The sequence below is a fragment of the Plectropomus leopardus genome, chromosome 14, assembly GCF_026936395.1.
Source record: "Plectropomus leopardus strain MGB_pleo_1.0 chromosome 14, ASM2693639v1, whole genome shotgun sequence".
NCBI lineage: Eukaryota > Metazoa > Chordata > Actinopteri > Perciformes > Serranidae > Plectropomus > Plectropomus leopardus.
The window spans coordinates 9,784,824-9,805,455 of NC_142189.1; the positions used below are offsets into that span (position 1 = coordinate 9,784,824).

Genomic DNA, 20,632 nt, shown 5'->3' on the forward strand with positions numbered 1-20,632 from the left:
GCTATGTGCTCTTAGAAGTGTCCATCGTCTGTTTGTAAAATGTAAACAAACACTCGGCAGTGATCATGTAGTAAAAGAATCCGTCTGAAACAGTTTGAAGATGAGAGTGGACACCGAAGGTTAAGTCTTCTTTTCTCAAACGCACTCAGACACGTCATTTCGTGAAATTATGGACGTAGACTTTGAGTAATGTTCATGTCTTGTAAGTTTAGTTTAGAAGTCGGTGTGGTTTGTGGTCAGGGATGGAATTTTCCTCCGTTGTAAAGTTTTTGATCCGGTCCAGAATCGTCCAAGCTGGCTCTAATCCAGACTCCTCTTTTAGCTCTTCTTACTTTATCTCTCTCTTTTTCTCTTCCTCTTTCCTTCTCTCCCTCTTATCCCCCTGCGTCTCTGTGTTTAAAGGCCCACATCCAGTCATTGTCAGTATCAAGAGAAATCCCAGTTGACCAGAGGAAGTGAAGTCATTTCCTTGTGGTTCCAAGGAGAAAACTTCACCACACACACACATGCAGCAAACACACACACACTAAACACATTTATGGCTCACAGCTTTTACTACTTTTCCATCAACACGTGTCCATCAAACAGTGTTTTACTGTCACTCTTATTCTGTTGAAAAAAATGTCAGATATTTGTTTTTGATGTTCTTATTAAAACAAAGAGTAAGTAACCACATGTTAAAGCAGCACGTGGCTCTGTCGTAATCTGTGTGTGCATCTGCTTAACAGTCACTTAAACTCATGTGATTCACGCCTGGAAGCAGAGCATGGTTAGATTTTTTTTTTTGTTACTAAATGCTGTGGGAAAATATTACTTATCAAGCGTGAGCATTCATTGATGAGCCATGTTTCCTGTTTGTGTCTTATTCACATTTCTGTCTCTCTGGGTTTTAACTCCTTTGTCTTTTTCACATTTGCTGAAATGTCATCAGTGTTAAGTCACTCAATTTCATTAAAGGGTTTATTTGTTGAATTTTATCACACAAAATGAAGTCTACAGAAGGAAAACCATCATATAGTAGAATAAAAATAAAATAATAATCCCACAAGACCAGTCCCACCCACCCTTACCTCCTGACAAGGGCCATAAGTAAAGCATTTGTAACTACACCTTGTTTCAAGTACGTCAGACTTTCTCACTGTCAACCCACAACAGACTGAGAAATATTTCCCATGTAACTCCTGAAACCAGACCAGCAGTCATCAAAGAGATGTACTTCAAGTCACTGTCAGTTTTATGTTTTTTGAGAGCAGTCCCTTTACAAAATGTCCACAAAAAGTGTCAAATATTATATACACACATAGGTTGTGCTCCTACATTACCTTTGTGTTTTTATCACACAGAAAAGCACCAGACAGTATTATTGCATTCTCAGGACCTTTCCATGCTCTCTGTGCCAAACACTTTATTAATATTCTATTCTAAAAATATTATGCACATTCAACCTGGAATTAGTTACAGAATTACTTGAAACTCAAGGAGGTGGGGTCATTGATTGTTTTTAAATCCAAAATGAAAGACTTGGAAGCATACTCTACAGGATGTCGATGTTTAAACCTTCCATGTACAACTGACTCCCAGAAAGTTTTCCTATGACTCATAGCTAGTTCTCTTTTTTTTTAAAGATTATTTTTTGGGAAGTTTGCCCTTTATTGATAGGACAGCTGTAGCATGACAGGAAATGTGGGAGAGAGAGGGGGATTGACACGTAGCAAAGGGCCACAGGCTGGAATCAAACCTGGGCCGCTGCAAAGGCCTCAGCATTAGGGCCACCCACTCTAGCAGGTGAGCTAGAGGCTACCCCATAGATAGTTTTCTTTTATTGCAATTTTGACTGCTTATGAATGTATTTTGTCTCTCTTTATGTTTCTGTCTGCAACTTTGTGTTTTCACTGCTGATTATCTTGGCCAGGCCTCCCCAGAAAAAGAGCTTAGGCTTAAGTTCAGTGGGACCAAAATGGTTAAATAAATAAAAAAAATATATACATGTATTTACTCATTTTACTAGTATAGTCTTATTTCTATGGCAACTATTCATAACCATAACCTTAAACTGTGAAACCTTTATCCTCTGGTATCTTTGAGCTTCATTAAAGTAAAAAAGATTTTATAAAACTGCATATGAAACATTATTTCTCAACTGCTGTATAATGTGCATCTTGACACAAAAAAAGTACTCTCACAAGGTTCACATGAATAATTTCCTACTGTGGCAGTGAATTAATTAACATTTTGAGATTGATGTAAAACTTGACCACTCTTGGTTTATTTGCTTTAGACTTCTCAGTATCTTGTTTCTCTTGAATCAGACCTGTCCCAGCACGTGGTCTCAGACTGCAAGCAGGCCATGGACCTTTTGGAGGAAGGCATCGCCAACAGAATCACAGCAGCGACCCACAACCACGACGCCAGCAGCAGATCCCACGCAATCTTTACCATCCAGTACACACAGGTCATCCTCTCTCTCAGCCCTCCAATCAGCTAAAATACACCTCATAATAACTTTTGCCTCTTATTTGCTCCTGTGCAGTTAATATTCCTAGAATCTATTTTAAGATGTAATGTGTCATTATTTGCAGATTATAGCCTCATTACTCTTATCTTTTCTCCACAGGCAATCCTTGAAAATAACCTTCCTTCAGAAACTGTCAGCAAGATTAACCTGGTTGACTTGGCTGGGAGGTGAAACTGTTATTTCCTTCTGTTGTGTGTTTTTACTTCTGTTTTGAGTCAAAATCATTGACTAAACTGCCCCCTAGTGGATATTTGCTTCTGCCCTTCAATTTTCTAAATTCTCACTCCCGCATTTGTATTTGATAACTGTGCCTTTAATCATTGTGAGTGAGTAACATGAGTCTTGTGTTGTGTCTGACAGTGAGCGAGCAGACCCCCACTACTGCAGGGACAGACTGACAGAGGGCTCCAACATCAACAAGTCGCTGGTCACCTTGGGCATCGTCATATCTGCTCTTGGTAAATGACAATTTTGACGATGTCTAAGAAAGCATTTAAATATAGCACAGGCCTTTAAAATTCCTCTTTTTCCTTCCACATTTCCTCGATCTTCACAGTATTTCCCTCTCTCCATAAATCTTTCAACCTTTGTTCTTCTTCCTCCCACTGCCTCCGCAGCCCAGAACTCCCAGATGTCCAGCAGCTGTCAGAGTATCAACAGCATGGCCTCTGAGGGCGACGGCAGCACGGCGGGAAGTCACAGCAGCTCGCTGTCTGGAGGAGGAGGAGGAGGTGGTGGGAGGAGGCACTGCTTCATCCCCTACAGAGACTCAGTCCTAACCTGGCTGCTGAAAGACAGCCTGGGCGGCAACTCCAAGACCATCATGATTGCAAGTAGGTGGAACAGATGTCAGCATCGTGAAAAAATTATAGCTGTGAGAATTGCAAATTTAGCTTTAACCAAATGTTTGGAGTTGGTTTCTTGACAAAATGCCCTGTTCTGGCCTTTACAATCTATTAGCTTTTTTTTTTTCCTTTTTCTGTAGTGCGTGGGAGGAATACGGGTGTGTGGGTGGGAGGGGTTAATGAATGGGTATGTGACTGTTGGGCACCAGAAGAAGTGAGGGTTGGCTCATGTTTTTGTAATTTCTTTTGTGCCTAGTCTGTCAAATCAGACACCTTTTTATTCCTAAACATCACTGTTTATTTTCCATAATAGTGGTGTAAAATCACTAAAATATTTGAAAAAGAGTAGGTTCCTGAATGGTAGCTGCTTTGTATCAATATCAAACCCTAAAGGCAAACATGGAAGATTAAAAAAATAGCAAGTAATAATTGTGAAAATAAAGATGTGAATTTCTTTTTTCCTTTTTTTTTCTTTTTTAAAATGCCAGCCAGTCTCAAATCGCTGGAACACTTGAATTCACCAGTGTTAGCTTTTCAAAACAGCCCCTTTTCATCATAGTTTCTGCAAGATGACGTAACTTTGATTAAACACAAATGTTGCTTCTGAATGTTGTTTCAAAATGCCCACTTTATCAGAAGTTGAAAAGTTATTGTTTTGCATGCCTAAATGATCCTAATGGCCAAAATACATGTAGCACGGGAGCAGTGCGACACGTCTGCCACCGCACGCCTGCAGCAGAGCATGTCTGTTATAATCAACTCAGGCTGCTACACCTGACCATGGAAAACCTGTGCACCCATGCAGGCATCACACTCATCTCTATTTATTATGTGGCAGTTTTTTTTTCTCTTTAGTGACACTGCGACTCTCCAAATCTATCAACAAACTGTAAAAAATGAAAACAACCTCTTCAAAAAAAAGGTTAAAATGAATATCTCATTATACCAGAGGCAACGCATACAGCAGAGCAACTTTGTGTGGTTTTAATTTTCATATTAAAATAAATCAATCAAGCATGCATCCTGAGAAAAGATAGTCCAGTTAGTTAATACAGTAACACTTAATAAAGCCTATGCCTCCAAACCCTGCATAATCAACTAAATTATCACTTTGAAAAACTCAATAGGAGCCTGTGTAGTAGATAGGGCTGCACAGCTAATCCAATTTTTAGCAAAATCGCAATTTAGCCAAGTGAATATACAAATTGCAGGAGCTACAATTTTTTGATAAATGTAAAATGTGTCACAACATACCATTTTTAATTGTTATTATTTTTTAAATTGTTTTGCTGCAGAGACACGCCAGCCTACAAATTATATTCCAGACATAAGACAAACATGCTTACTGGGTACAGATCCCAGCAAAAATCACATCATCATCATCATTTTATATATTTTTTTTCAGTAAAATGAAATGCAGAAGTGGACATTCCTACTAAAATTGTGACCTTTATTGCAATCTGTCAGTATGTTGTTTTTTTTTGCATATGATGCAGCCCTAGTAGCAGGTAAAAAAAACCCACAACTCCACTCTGCTAATGTGATGCATCAGTGCTCCTTGTATTTTGGCCATAATGTCTGGCTGGAAGGTTGAAATTTGAATTTAGAAAAATTATGGTTTGGTATGGTTTTGTAATGGTTTGCACTAATATGACCACACTGGCAAAACCAATGTTATGGTCCTTTAATTCTCTCTTACAAACCTTATCTTCTCTTATGCGAGTGCTCATTTGTGTGTGTGTTTGTCTTGCAGCGGTCTCGCCCTCCGCTAATAGTTACAACGAGACCCTCAGTACCCTGCGCTACGCCGCCCATGCCAGAAATATTGTCAACAAGCCTCGGGTTAATGAGGTCAGTGGCTGTTTAGAGTCCGTTGCCAATGTTTAATGTTTGATGTAAACGTTTGTAAGTGGATAAATGTGTGCTGTGATTTCTGTGCAGGATGCCAACGTTCGGCTGATCAGGGAACTGAGAGAGGAGATTGACAGGCTGAAGAGCATGCTGCTCAGCTTTGAAATGGTATGGTGACCTTTTATCGTTAGAGCATAGCGCTAACTCTCCCAGGGATACACCCCGCGGGCTTTACCCCCCTTAAAAAGCCCTCTTAGTACTGTAAGGCTTCGAGTAAAAGAGATTCCCACATTACACGATATTGCAGCAAAGGCTTAATACAGTGCTTTATGTCTTTGTGACATTTTTTAATCCCCTGGGTGGTAAAGTCTGAATTGCATTGTGACGTGACATTTTCCTTTTGCACTGTATTTTGACTGATGATTTTTTTACCGTCTTGACTGACAGCAGCGTAATCCCAGTCCATCTCTGAGCGATGAGAGGGATGGAAGTCTTTCTGACATCGTGCTACAGAACGAACTAAAGGTATGGACTGACACAGTTACATCTGCCTGACAGATACAGTAGTCCTTGACACATCAAACATTATGACTTTGACACAAATTTCACTTTGAAGAAGTAACATATAATCAGAAGTCTGGTGCCCAACATGACAACTGTTTTATAACTTTATTACTTAACGCTACATTAATGTTACAATCTATAACTGACTGATTCATTTCAAGCTCTGTGCAGGATATGATCTCCTTATTTTGTATGTATTATTACTTGATACCTAATGTTTTTGTTGTTGTGTGGTCTTTTTTATGTCATTGCTGCCTATTTGCTTGTTTTTTCATATTTGTTACTGTTTAATTATCCTGTTACTTTTGTTTTTTTTGTTAAATGTTACGCCTAATTGTGTTTACATTGTATTATTTTTTTGAGGTCCCCACCATGGTAAACAAGATGGTACATCTTAAGGGGTTATTCCTAATAAAGTATTTCCATATATGCATTACCCTGCACTGAGTATTCCAGGGTTGTAGTCAGCTAAATTTTTAGATATAATTTTTGACTGTATTGAGCTCCATAAACAAGATTTCTTTCACCTCTGTTGTATTTGGATGGCAGAGTCTCAGCTGTGGATATCACTATACCTGTTTGGAAGAATTAGCACATTATTAATAAAACACTGACACGTAGTATGTTTTGCTTCTTACTCTGAAACTTCTTATAAGAAAATCAAGAACATTGGGATTTAATCTGTTAAAATTTACAAATATACTATATAGCACAGCTAAATATAGAAAATAATCGTAATCATTTTTCGTGGTGGAAATACTAATGGCAGCTGTTCATCATTGTCTCCCTGACCACAGATATTTTCCACTCTGGTTTCAAACTCCTCTCTTGATTAACTTCCTCCGACGTCTTTATCCACATCTCCTCCTCAGGTGGAGCAGCTGACGAAGGACTGGTCGGAGAGCTGGAGAGACAAAAAGGAGCTGTTAGAGCAGTACAGCGTGGACATAAACCGAGACCAGGCCGGATTCCTCATCGACTCCCTCCAGCCACACCTGGTTACTCTGGATGGAGATGTTCTCAGCACCGGGGTCGTCTTCTATCACCTCAGGGTACGATGACAAAAACTCAAATAGTCATGTTGTGCCCACAGATAGTAATGTGGTTATTTTTTGGTTTTATTTGATTATTCCCCTTAAAGAAGTCTGTGTGAAATTTGTTCAGTGTTTTTGGTGTAAATGTTAGAAAAATTGTCAGTTATTAAAATTGCTCATATCAGTGTAGTACTCAGTTTTAATATTAATAGTGTTATGCATGTTAGTTGTATTGGATGTATGAGGCGTGTACTTTGTCTTTCTGTGTGTGTTTCTTTTCATCCCCAGAGACACATCACTTCACTCACTTGAGCAACATGATGCAAACTCTCACAAACTGATATTCTTTGCGTTTGCTCCACTTTTCTCAATTTCTCCAACTCCAAAGTTCCTGATTTGTCAGCTGTCTTGGCTAAAACAGTCTTTTTTTCCCCGCTAGATTCTTCCCTCTCCTCCTCCTCCTCCTCCCACTATTTCTCTCTGTTCTGCTACAAAAACTCTTGAGAAAAGGTGCGTTTCTACTGTCTTTTCTTCTCACTCTACCCTCCAACTGTCCTGTCGAGCTCCCATCTCTGCATGTGTGTGTGTGTCTTCTGCATTGCATAAAGCTCGGTTGGATAAGAGGCTCTTAGTTCTGAGGCTAGGACTCAAGGGAGCCTAAGCTGTCCTGATTCTGACAATGACAAGCGTACCCTCAGGCCTGACAATTACACTGTTTCCTGCATGTGAAGAGCCGAGGCCACCTGGGAGCACATGTGGTCTTGACACCATATAAGAAAGCCTTTAATCCTGTTAGATAAGACTTCAAAGTAAACAAATGTTATATTTTCTGTTGGCTAAGTGGCAGATTAGAAATGAAAGGACAATAGTTTGCTGGTTCATTGTGTAAAATGATTGTCATTATATGTACTATTGCTTGTGTTTTGAGCACAGAATGCACAATAGCTTCTTTGATGTTTTTGTTTTTGAAGATTTTGGATACATTTTTATATAACTCTTTTTTTCTTACAGCAAGGAGTTACCCGCATTGGACCTCAGGAACAATTTGAAGAACCACAAATAGGTATTATTTATTTATTGGGTCTCCATGTTTCCTCTTCGAGCTGCAAATATTCCTTTGCAGGCTGATTTTTTTTCTCAACTGTTGTATATTACACAAGAGGAAATCCTCAAAACATCTTTCAACCATGCATTATTGCAGAGTGGATATACAGCAAACTGGCAGCTTTACCCAAAACACGCAGCATAAAACATGGAATTTATAGTAGATAAAATGCATTATATATCCTCACATGGACTGTTAACTTTTCATTAAATGCTGCACTGAGTTCTGAATATATTCAGCAGCACAGTATCTGTGTTGGTACAGCTCTCTCAATCAGTATGTGTGTTGTGTTTCTTCTGCTTTCTGTTTGTAGTTCTGCAGGGCAGTGCCAGCTGTGAGATTGAAAACCACGGAGGTGTGGTAACACTAAGGCCGCTGCCGGGCTGCATCTGCCTGCTCAACGACAGGGAGGTCACCGAGCCCTGCAGACTGGCTCAAGGTCGGCTCGTGTTCTCAACAAAACACTTTTTTCACAATGTGTTTTTCCATCTGGATTTGTTACGTGCATGCGACACAGATTGGATATTACAGTTGCAGCATGTTTTTTTAAATCTTATCAGAGCCTCGTGGATGTGCAGGCATGCAACGTTCATATTACTTTTATTTGACTGATAATAAACATTAATTCTTATTTTAATATCCCAATGTAGCTTTTAGGCCTCATAGAAGCTCAACTTAGATACAGCACTTGTGAGAAATAGAAAGAGAAAGTTATGATCCATATGAATTTGGTTTAGTGACACTTGTTGTCAGTGGTGGAATGTCACTAAATTTATTTACTCAAGTACTGTACAAAATTAGAGGTACTCGTACTTAACTCAAGTATCATAATCTCATGCCACTTTCTACTTCTGCCCCGCTACACTTTAGAGGGAAATATTTTATCTTTTACACCACCACAATTATTTGATAACATTAGTTACTATTTACTTCATAAATGGTTTTTGTACTCAAATTATATAAAAATAAACATATATAAAATCATGAAAACATTAACAAAAAAGAAACAAGAAATTTAATTAGCAATTATTTGAGTAATTTTTATGCTCAATTTCATGGTTCCAGTTTCACAAATATGGGGTATTTCTGCTTTTCTTTTTCTTATTTTTATTATTTTATCTATAAAATTAATTTAAATGTTCTTCATTGAGGAATTTTACTTTAAATACTTAAATACATTTTCCTGATTGTACTTTTGCGGGACTTTAACTTGTAACAGAGTATTTTGTCAGTTTTAAATAAGTACTTTTACTTGGTGATTTTCATCTTCATCTGAATACTTCCTCAATGACTGCTTGTTATTCATTAATACTTTGTGATTTTATTTTTTTTGTTCAAAATGATGTTAGAACTATAGATGAGCAGCAATGGCGGACTAGGGTTTGCAAATAATAGTTTTATAATGTACAACCTTTGAGGTGAAAAACCACAAAAATGGTGCATTTGAAGCCTGTTTTTGCGGTTTCTTTCATTGTTTGTCACACTGCTGTCTTTTAAGGTGCTATGGGACATAATATTCATGATTATCCTGATAATGAAAATTCACCACAATATACTTTTTTTTTTTGTTTTTTTTAATATGGTACACAATAAAATCCTGTATTGTCCCATATAAAGAAGTAACTGACAGTTGTTTCCAATTAAATCATTAGTTGCTAATAGTAGAATAAATAAGCAGTATCATAGCCTATACTGTAATCAATTTATGTTGTAAAAAAAAACAGAGGTATAGTAGATAGAAAAAAATGTAGTAGCAACATAGCATGAAGTCAGACCTGAGTAGCACGTGACATTGGGAGTGAAGGTCGTGTTATTGTTGCACTGTGCTGGATATAACATTTAGGTTAATGTACAATTATATACACACACTGAACAGATAAGAGGTGATACCATATGTGGGTTAATGCAAAATTAAATATGCATGCACACTTTAACATGAACAGATAAGATTTTTCCCATGGGTAAACATATAGACACACACTCAGGTATTCTGCAGCACATACACCTCCTATCCTCAGCTTACATCAACACAATGCTACAGGATGAGCACAGCTTGTGATGATGGAAATGTCTCTCTGTCCCCAGGGACGGTGATCACCTTGGGAGGAGTGCATAAGTTCCGCTTCAACCACCCAGCAGAGGCAGCAGTCCTCCGGGAACGCAGACGGGTGGGTGCTGCTCAGCTGAAAATAAAAAAAAAGATGCAGTTGGTTTTTTTGGCAATCGTGACATAAATATTGATAATGAGAAGGTGAATGAGATGCTGTGGATATACTGTAATGCAAGTGATACATCGATTATTTTTTGACAGTAGCTGTGATTGTTCATTTTGTTCTTCTCATAAATACTTATGTTGATCTTTTCTTATCTGTCTTCAGGCCAGTGAAGGTGGCATGACCTGCAGCTACATTGACCTTTGCCCCTTGAGTCCTGACCGCAGGTAAATACTTCCTTCAGAAAGAAGTGATTATGTAATGTAATGTAATGTAAACACTATATTCATCCCTCTGTGCTTACTTATGTGTGTGTGGTGTGCAGAGATCTCATTCTGCCAACTCACAGCATATATATTTGATAACAGGTACATGTCGTGTACCATGTTCATGCATGTAGAAATAGGGCAATACTTCATGCATGTTTCAATTCAGTTGGTTGAGATGGCATGTGTTTCCATTAGCCCCCACCATCCTGAACAATCCCAGTTAGCTGTTTACAGGACAGGCTCAGTTGTTGCTTGGTTACTGCTGAAACCAACAACAGTAGCTTTTTCTTTAAACCTGCCACCACCTAACTACAAATGCTAGACATGGAATTGTACCTAGGTGAGGTTAAAATATTTTTTGTGCTTTTTTTCCCCCTCACAGTTTCTCACTTTGTATTTTACCCTGGATTTCTGTGTGTGTGTTCTGTAGTGTCGAAGAAGTGAAGCTCCAAGGTCAGCTGGGTGCCTCTCTCTGCCCCAGTGAGGAGCTGACTGCCAGGCAGCGTGTGGAGGAGCAGCAGCACTACGTGGAGAGTTTGCGACAGGAGATTCATGCTGAACAAAGGAGGGCTGAGAGGGAGCTGGAGAGGGAGCAGGCCCACCTGCGACAGCAGCACAGTGAGAGTAAGGCGTATTTTCACATAGTCAAATTTAAAGAACACTTCACCCCGGAAATGATCATTTCTTTATCATTTACTCATCGCGTGTTAAGTTATGCTTCCAGAGTGAGAGAAGAATTCAAAAACAGAGAAAATTCTTGATGAAATGAAGTAAAAGGTTGCTGCATTTCACAACAGCAAAACTATCAAATCATCTTCTTACAAACTCTCACACAGCTCATGCAGGATAAGTCTCCAAGAACCAAGTCTCATTTATCCAGAGGTATTTTCAGTAGCTCCCAAACTCATACATTTAGGCCTAAACCTTACTATTTCTAACACTTCTGCATTAACAGTCTCACACACGGACACGTATACTTAAGTGTCTTTCAATAGTAAGGTTTGGACGCAACAGGGGGTGAGTAATTGATATACAAATGATCATTTTGTAGATGAGTACTCATTTATTGCCTAGTTCACATGACATGACTTTAGTCCACATTTTCTTCTTGCAGTTAGTTTTTTGGGTTCCCAAACCAGGCACCCAAAATCAGAGGCAAATGGGCGTTGCATAGGCACTTGCAAATCGGTGCTATATGTGAACTGTTCAAAGACGCATGCCAAGAGGCTCGCTTATACATAGAGACATTCCCAAGATATCCAGCATGCTAAATATCTGGACCTGTCGGGGAGTTACAGCCACTGAGAGCGCAAGACATGGACTGAAGATAGACAAGGGGAGCTTTCCAAGGTGTTTGTGTGCTTTAGACAGAGACAGAGAGACAGAGGGCAGAATGTTACAGTTATTAGCCTAATAACTTACTTGGAAGGCAGCTTTGTCACTTTTTGACCTTTATATCTTCTAGTAAGCAGCGGCCTCAGGTTGTGGTTCAACCTGTGCATCACAGGTCATAGGCCTACTCATCTGGGATTCCTCCTGGTGAAAGATCTTGTACTGTGTGACCCTCTGTCGCTGGTCAGTCATGTAGTGTAAAAACCACAATGATTTTAAGAGAGCAAATTGCATAGTGTGAACAGCATAATGGTCATGTAGTGTGTACTTCGCTTAAGAAAAGCAAGTTGTTTCTCATGCAGATGACTGTCAACTTTAAAAATCCAGGCCAAATTTCTACATAGTTTTAAAGCCAACTGTGTAACATAAAATCTAGTACATTGAAAAATGTTCTACTAGTGTAAGATATTCACCCCTTATGATCCCTCTCTGTAAATCTTTACCCAACAGTCCAGCAGTGGATTTTGCAGGAGAAACAGCGCCTTGCTGCAGAGCAGAGAATCACCCAAGAGTCCGGAGTTCAAACTGACCTCATCCCTGCACCCCTCTTTGAGCGAGTGACAAGTCAGACATCTGACAATCAGGAAGGTCAGATAGTGGATCGTCCATCCCAGGTGGTAAGGGCCAGGAAGAAGGCGGTGCAGGAGGAGCTACTAAAGCATCACGCCCTTTGCCGTGCCGAGAGCCGCATCCGCAGGAAAAAGTTGCACTACCAGCTGGAAAGAATCGCCCGCAAGCGGCATCTGTTGGAAGCTAAGAGGGAGCTGCAGCGACTAGAGAAGACCCTGCCTCCAGCAGTAGAGAGCCCCGAGTCTCCTGAGCTGGGGTCCCCCACAAAGCCCAGGGGAAGATCATTTGTGTCTCGTAGACACTCGTTCTCAGCAGATCTTCTGTCGCGGCTCTACCCACAGAACACCCCTATCTTCAGGTAAGCACATAGAGTCATAAAACCTGTAGAGTAAACTTTATGGAGGGCAGGAAGCAAACTTCTTTTGTTTTTCAAGATCTTTTGGCCTTAATGTTTTGTGAAGTACCTGTATATGCCAGTCTGGTCCATTAATATATGTAGCTAGCCGCTCGATGAAAATGTTTAATGAGCGAGTTAAATTAACAAGTGCTATCAGTTTCCGTGTTCACAAATGCCTGGGAAATGCCTATTTAATAATGTATAGATGTATTGCTATAAAAGCCTACTCAATTTAAATTACTTAAATACAGTCATGGAAGTCAGTGGAATAAAATGTTCCAAAAAATTATGAAAAAGTTTTGAAAATTCATTTGTGAAAATGTGTGGAAAAACTGTATATAAAATAGGGTTTATACAGTCCAAAAATGTTTCTGTTTTGTGGTTGTTTGTAACTCCCTATATGTAAATATTTTCTTTAATTTAGATCTTAAATTAGTGTGTTTCATCTCTCCTTGACAGACACTTCCTCAAGAGAAACAGGTCCACCGAACTGACGTCAAATTCCTCCACAACCTCCAATTCCATTGACAGCAGGAAGTGGGTTTCGGATGAGTGTCTTCCTCGGCAAAGAACCCAGAGCTGTTCTGGTACGTTCTTCTCAGGACAAAGTCAAGCCTGCCGAAGCAGAGTAAGCTCCTCTGAAAACATCAGACAAACCACCAAAGAGGAGCCTCAAGCTCAGCCCTGCAGAGAACGACCAGAAAGAAAACCTCTGCTGCCAAACCGAGACCTGACCTTTAAGAACAGATCTGATCATAGCTCCACGGTTTCTCTGAAGTCGCCTCTTGGAACAAGTTTGCAGCCTGTTAGCAAAGAAAATATACAAGGACCCACTACATGCAAACCCAGTTCGAAGATTGTCCCTTGCATAAATGCGATAACTCAACCCCATAACAACAGACTAGACACCATCAAGAAGACTTTCTCTCATTCTGTGGGGCCCAGGTTAAAAACGGCTCTCTCCAAAGTTTTCAGGAAGCCGCCAGCGGGTGGAAATGGAGGAAGAGGCTCCAAAAATCTGGGGAGGATAGCGAGCAAATTTAACTGGAGACAAAGAAGAGACAGGAGCCTTAAAGATACCAACATGAGCCGAAACAAATGTGCTGTTAAATCAGCCGTCTCATGTGAGGAGCTCGACCAAAGGACTCTGTTTGAAGACGTTAGACAAAGGCGGTGGCACAGCACCGAGGCTCTGATGAACAAGACCTGCAGGTGGGTCGAAAGACAGCAGGGGTTAACGGGATGGGAGGAAGAGCAAGAAGACAGAGAAGAAGGACTGTCAGATTGTGAGAGTCTGTTCTCTCTCGATTCGCTGTCCTCTGCTTATGTGACGGCCCTCGCCGAGCAGCTGAGACACGAGGAAGCAGCTCAGAGTGACGCAGAGAGCGAAGACAGTCAGATGTCTAAAGATTCGTTGGCTTTGGAGAGCAGTGGGAAATACACAACAGCGAAGAACCTTAGCCAAACAATTGTTCCAACATACTCATTGGTGACAGATTGCTCCCATGCACCCATGCGGCACAACAGAACAGCAGAGGTAAGTTTAGACAAATGGCAGAAACCTCAGGTAATCCCAGCAGAGGCGTACTGGAACCAGCAAGGTTCCCCAAAATTAAGACATACTGCTGCAACAAGGAAGCCTCTTTCCCACAACTCATTAGCAGCAGATTTCAGAGGCAGAGACACTGTGCACAAATTGATTGAGGACTTTGGGAGCATGCAGATGACTTCGACCAGCAGCCCGCGCTCCCTGAGCAGCTGCAGTGTGAGAGAGCCAGAAAACACGCTGGCGCTCACCGATGCCTGGTCCTCCACTGATGCAGCAGATAGTCCCAGGATTCACAGAGATTCTCTGCCTTTCCAAAAGAAAATGATGGTTAGAGATGTAGAGAGCGGCAGCAGCAGCAGTCCCAGTCCAACTAGTATGAACCTCACAGACTGTCAGAGCAGATCTAGAAGCAATAGCTCAACATCGACAAGCACTGAGGGTGTAAATGTAACCGTGCAGGAACACAGTGTTGAAGTTTTATCAGAAACATTAGATTTTCAAGACTCTCGGATTCTGACACCACCAGACGAAGCCTTAAATGACATAGGATGTTGTGTAGAGCAATCAGAGCGACAAGGACACAATTTGGGGAAGGCAGTTAGAGATACTGCAGATTATAACATCATTAAAAGTCCAGAGTCCTCACTGACCATAGATCAAACTACTTGTGTGTCACCTACTGAGATCCACCACTCTAAACAACAAGCATCACAAATACAGTTGCTTCAGGTGTCCACAGATGTACCTCACATTGTTGCCGATGACACTATGATGTCCTCTGACACTGAAATGTGTGCATCAGGCTGTCAATCAGTAACGCCCTTCTCTACAAGTCCTACTAACCAAGGTGCAGTATTGAGCAAGGTGTCTGAAACTGTATGTGCCTTCAAACAGTCCGTTGAAGATAAAACACTATGCAGTCTAGATGGCGCAGAAACGTTGAAAAATATACAGCAACATGAGCTTGGGAACACCAAATACTCGTCTTTTACAAGGGACACAGTTTTGGATAAGGCTGAAACCAAAGGCACTGAGCAGTGTGTCGCACTACAGCAGGAGCCCCTTAAATCAGCTTGTAAAAATTCCAGGAAGAGGAACAAAGACCAACAGGATGCTTTCATCGGCAGCCTGAAAATTCCAAAAAGGAGCAACAGCAGCGAGTTGGTAACTCTCTGCTCTGCACCAGTTGGCAGCGAGGAAGATATCTGGCTTCATGACAGTAATGACGCCAGCGACTCAAAAGGGGAGCAATCTGCTGTGGAAGCTGAGAGCCCCAGATTTGATTCTGTTTGTGTTGGTGGCAACATTAGACAAGAAACAGTGGCTTCAGACACGTCGGCAGTTTCTGATCCAATGAGCAGGAAACTTGGAAAGAGTTGTCAGACCTTTGAGGACTCTGAATGCAGTGACAGTAGTGGTACCTCTGTGGGAGAGAGGGAAGTAGTTAAAAAGAAAAATCTAACAATAAAGGAAGTAACTGACACAAAACAGGGCGAATCACAAATTGATAACCCCAGAAAACAGCAAGAAAGTAGAAAACACATGAGCAAGTCTGATGCTATTTGTAGCGCCATTGACCTGAGAATCTCAGAGGTGGTGAAGGAGCACATGAGATTATCTTTGACTGACAGCGATAAAGACAGAAAGAGTCAAAGCATAAGTGCCTTGTCATCATCTGCATTTCATTTTGGCTGTAATAGTAATGAAAATGGATGGACAGATAGTGAACAAAGAGATAAAAAGAGTGATCAGAAGACAGAGGGAGCAATCCTCGAAGAATCCCTTTCACTTGAAAGCATGACAAGTGAAACTGCAGTGGACAACAGTGGCCTGTTATCAGATCTGCCCGCTGATTTTAGGACGAGCCATGATTCTGCTCACGCAACACAGAAGATTGACCATGCTCTCAACTTTTCTGATCATTGTTTTTTCCAGAGCTCTTCTGCCAAAAACAACTTCCAATCAAATGCGACACTCAACAGCCACAGAAAGTCTGAGCACTCTGGCAACCCTACTTTGCAACCACTCAGTTTGTCCTCAATGAGTGATTCCTCCATTGATTCTCAAAGAAAAGATGTAGAGAAAGAGGCTTTGAGTCAAGAAATAGATATCATCAATGATGCATGCTTGAAGGAAGTGGACGACCAGGGCTGTTTGGATGCTCCCGCTGTGAATCCTGAACTTCACCAAATAATGCGCCCTGAAACTCTTTCCACTGTGGGTGATGCAAAAGAAAACTGTGACTGTAATCGCATAAAGGATGTCAGTATGGAAGCTACATCCAGTGTTGAAGATAAAGGCTGTTACAAACAGATCTTGCAAACGACGATTCAACAGCATTTCCAAAATAGTCCTGACACATCTGGAGCAGATGGAGGAAGTCTTCAATTCAAACCCCACGGATGTCACAGCGACCAAAATGCACACACTGATAAGAGCGCCCCTGTGAATATGTTTTCTGTTTCTCCTGGTTGTGATGGAAATTTTGCAAAAGTCAAAACAACAGGATATTCAGCACAGGATGAGATCACCTGTCTGCAAATGCATTTACATAACCTGGCTCAGACTTGTGTGGTCAGTATGAATTACCACAACAAATACCCAAATGTTTCAGATTCACTGTGCAAATTTGTTAATTCTACTCACATTAACAGCAAACAAGATTGCATGATTAAAAATGACAAAGAGACTCCAAAAATCTTTGCAAGTATTTCTGGTTCTAAACAGCTACAACACAAAATACCACAAGGAAACACAGTCAGAAATAGAAGTTGTAATGTATCTGTGATTTCTAAACATGTTGAGATAAATACACTTGAGAAACAAGATGCTCTTATGTCCAAAACAGCCAAGTCTAAGAGGATCAGAAGGTCGAAGATCCAGACTTACCCCCCCTCTTCTTCTGAGTCCTCTATCAAGTCTTCAGATGAGGATGAGGAGGATGACACCAGAGTGCATCACAGCCGGCTCACATCGAAATTGGTAAAGCTTGGCACTCAGAGTAATGGCAAACAAGACAACAGACGGATGGCAGATATTCCTATTACAAGCAAAGCTAAAATGAAAACTTGTTCTGCTGGAGCTCAGGTTAAAAGTGAAGTTAAAGTTAGTAGAGATTACACGCAAAAAAGACACTCTTTACCCCCTCAAGCAACGTCACAAAGGACAACTGTAGAAAAAATCTCTATGTATGCAAAGAAAAGAGAACCACAGCAGGACTCCCCCATGCATTTTGCCTCCAGTGACATTAACCCTTTTGTTCACCAGTGGCAAGACGATGACCCAAACCAACACTCTTATAATAAGAACACAGCATTTGGAAGTGCTGCTGACCTGTCCTGTAAATCTCCACTTTTGAACAGCTCTGAGAAACGTATAACCAGATGCTGCAGCGTGGACGATGGTTTGAATGGGCAGAACTCACCGTTCTATTCCCATCTGAGCACTTACGCTACCAACAAGGGGCTGTCCAGTACACTTAGCAGTGTGGAGGATTATAAGGAACAAGGGAACAAAGGATCTCAGCTGATGCCGTCTCAGCAGACATCTGTTGATATTCACAATCTGACTGTGACTTGCAGTTCTTCAAGTAATGATGCTCCTGGTGGTTTTGGTAACAGCTCCAGTCAGGTGGATGAAATTATGTTTGTGTACTCGTCCGAGCAAGAGTCCCAGGCGAGCGAAACGCGCACCCAAAGGAGGAGGACGTGTGAGCATGGCACTCAAACTGAGCGTGGCCTTCAGGCAGTAAATATCGGTACATGCAGTGATGCTCCAAAGAGAAGAGAACGGCACAAAAGGAGCAACACCGATGGACCTGCGACACAGAAAACCAAAACAGACGTCAAAGAATCTCCAACATGGGCCAGCATGGAAACCATGTCAGCTCACCTCTCGAAGCTGATTGACAGCACCTCAGACCTGCTTGGGGATGTCCAGGGCATGAGAACAGGTGAAGCCCTCAAGTCCAGTCCGAGGCGAAGCGTCAACATGTCAAATATCAGTGTATCTTACAGTGACAGCACACAGAGAGACTGCTCAACTCAAACATCCGTAGATGTTGGCATCCAGACAGAAAGTTCCTCAACACCGAGAGAGAAGGACGTTCATCAAAGTGAAAGATCCAAACCTCATGAAGTCAGTGTGATAGTCAAAGTGATTGGCTCAGAGGTTGTCAGTGTGTCTCAAGACAGGAAAGTGCAAAAGATGCAGAGCATGCCGGACCTGAGCTTAAACACATCTGCTGCAGCGCAAAAATCTTCATTACAATCAGAAAAAATAAAAACACAGTCTTCAGTCGACTGTCAAAGACGTGTAAGATCTGCTTCCTCTAGAGTCTCAAAAAGAACCATGCCAGAGGCACTCTGCCACAAAACTGTTGCAATATCTGATGTCTCCCGCAGATCGTTAAAAAACCAAGAAAATCCCTCTTTAAGAATTGAGCCATCACTTCCTTTAAAGACAAAAGCGACATACACAGACCGTGCATCATCTCCCATACTGACTGTGGGAACAAGATTACACATGACTCAGAAAGGGAACAAGTCGACAACATGTCCTCCAAAACATCTGTCTAGAACTAAAGATCGTGATTCTGAGAAAGACGGCCTTACTTCTAGCAAACAATCAGCAACTGTTTCAGAGGGTGATCAAACATCCAGACAGACTTGTGATGTTTCCTCTTGTGCATCAGAATCTGTATCACTTGAAAGGGTGAGTGAAATGAGCTGCTCAAGCCCTAAAAGCTCTGATAAGTGCTCTATGAATTCATCACTGGATAGATATACAGACACTGACAGGGGAAGTGTTACCTCTAAAGACTCCAAATGGCAGATGACCTCTCAGCAGTGGATGACTTCTACATCAACAAAAGTTTTTCCTTTGCAGAGCCACATCTCTCCCAGATTTATACAGACTGATGTGCACAAACAACAAGCTAAAGCAAGACATGGAAATGCTTCAAACTACACAAGACCTGCAGTTGATTCTGTAGAGTTTTGCGTTGATTCCTACAATCCATCCCCAGACAGCGTCAGGACTGTACAACTTCAGGAGGACGACATGGTGTCTCTGCCGCCCAGTGAGTGCAACACAGACATCCTTGTGAACATTGAACCCATCACCATCGTGTCCCCATGTCAAGACCATCAGGTAGCTCCAGAGGACCTGCCTATGCACAACAAGTTCACCAACTGGTCGGGAGTCAATGTTCAACAATCAAAACGCTCCCACAAACCGGCCACGGAAGACCACGACAGCAGCAGAAACTTTGCTGAGTGGAGCGAGATGGAGAGCTACAGTGAGTCCGTGGTGCAGAGTGACCGAAGGGCAAGAGAGATAGAGAGGCTGCGGCAGGAGAGGGAGCAGGTGATGGCGACGGTCAGCCTCAACATGAACCCAACACCGCTGACTGTGGAGCTGACGGAGGCCAAGCTACACTACGGCCTCGGAGAGACGGATACACTGTTAAAGATGATGTCCCCGAGGCTGAGAGGAGAGCTGGAGACACAAAACTCTGCAACTACCAAGCAGCAGCTGTATGACAGGTAAGAATACAAATACTATTTGTTTGATATGATGCATTTTACATGATATATTATGATACGTATTTTCCTCTTACCTGTTGTGTGATTAATCATTCTGGAGTGTTTTGGTGTGAGTTGCTGAGTGTTGGAGATATCAGCCATTGAAATGTCTGCCTTCTCTCCTATATTATGGAACTACATTGTAGATGGCACTTGAGCACTTGTGGTGCTCAAAGCGCCAAAAAAATGCAATGAAACATCAAGGGTTTTGCCAATTTCAGACTACATTTTTGTTTGTTTTGTCAACGTTTCCATATTTGGATCAGGTAATATCTTTGATGAGATACTTGACCACACAAGTGATGCAAGGTTTCAATACATGGCAGTGTTTGATTGTTTATACTGCAGAGACTTTTGAGTTGTAAGTAAAAAGGTTGAAAGAGTCAGTGCAGCTTCTAAAAACGGATCAAATGAGGTAACATGCCCTAAATTACTTAAAATTTCTTGTATTTACCGGTTCTGTGTTTGAATGTTTCCTGTCAGTCACCGCAGGAGTATTGAGGGTTTGAGGCATGAGAGGGAGGAACGTCTCCAGACTTATCGGAGAGCTCGAAGTTTGAGTCCCAGCAAACATCCTCGCTCCTCTTCACAAGAAGCTGTTTCCTGCTCCAAGGTGTCTGCTGCTCCGCCCAGTCGGCGTAAAGAGTACCTCCAACAGCTCCGCCAAGAGGTGATAGACAGCACCAGGTAAGACACCTGTTCTCTCACAAGATAAAAAAAAACAAACAAACATATTATGCTCA

General features: G+C 41.4%; 1 protein-coding gene and 1 long non-coding RNA gene across 2 annotated transcripts in view; one reads left to right on the forward strand and one right to left on the reverse strand.

The window, feature by feature from the left end:
• The window catches only part of stard9 (StAR-related lipid transfer (START) domain containing 9), a 57,367-nt gene that overhangs the window by 26,535 nt on the left and 10,200 nt on the right, over nt 1-20,632 (forward strand). Inside the window, exons 8-23 of the mRNA XM_042500143.2 lie at nt 2,310-2,452; nt 2,615-2,682; nt 2,876-2,973; nt 3,133-3,348; nt 5,114-5,211; nt 5,302-5,379; nt 5,659-5,736; nt 6,648-6,827; nt 7,821-7,872; nt 8,228-8,353; nt 10,000-10,082; nt 10,293-10,354; nt 10,827-11,020; nt 12,239-12,716; nt 13,215-19,850; nt 20,373-20,576. Coding sequence (XP_042356077.2) covers nt 2,310-2,452; nt 2,615-2,682; nt 2,876-2,973; nt 3,133-3,348; nt 5,114-5,211; nt 5,302-5,379; nt 5,659-5,736; nt 6,648-6,827; nt 7,821-7,872; nt 8,228-8,353; nt 10,000-10,082; nt 10,293-10,354; nt 10,827-11,020; nt 12,239-12,716; nt 13,215-19,850; nt 20,373-20,576 — 8,794 coding nt within the window. The remainder of the gene's footprint in view (nt 1-2,309; nt 2,453-2,614; nt 2,683-2,875; nt 2,974-3,132; nt 3,349-5,113; nt 5,212-5,301; nt 5,380-5,658; nt 5,737-6,647; nt 6,828-7,820; nt 7,873-8,227; nt 8,354-9,999; nt 10,083-10,292; nt 10,355-10,826; nt 11,021-12,238; nt 12,717-13,214; nt 19,851-20,372; nt 20,577-20,632) is intronic.
• LOC148187422 (uncharacterized) lies at nt 9,444-20,468 on the reverse strand. Its single transcript, XR_015778633.1, has 4 exons — nt 20,344-20,468; nt 11,819-11,968; nt 10,799-10,998; nt 9,444-10,097 (listed from the first exon to the last, which is right to left on the reverse strand). It is a non-coding gene; the product is annotated as an uncharacterized LOC148187422 (long non-coding RNA).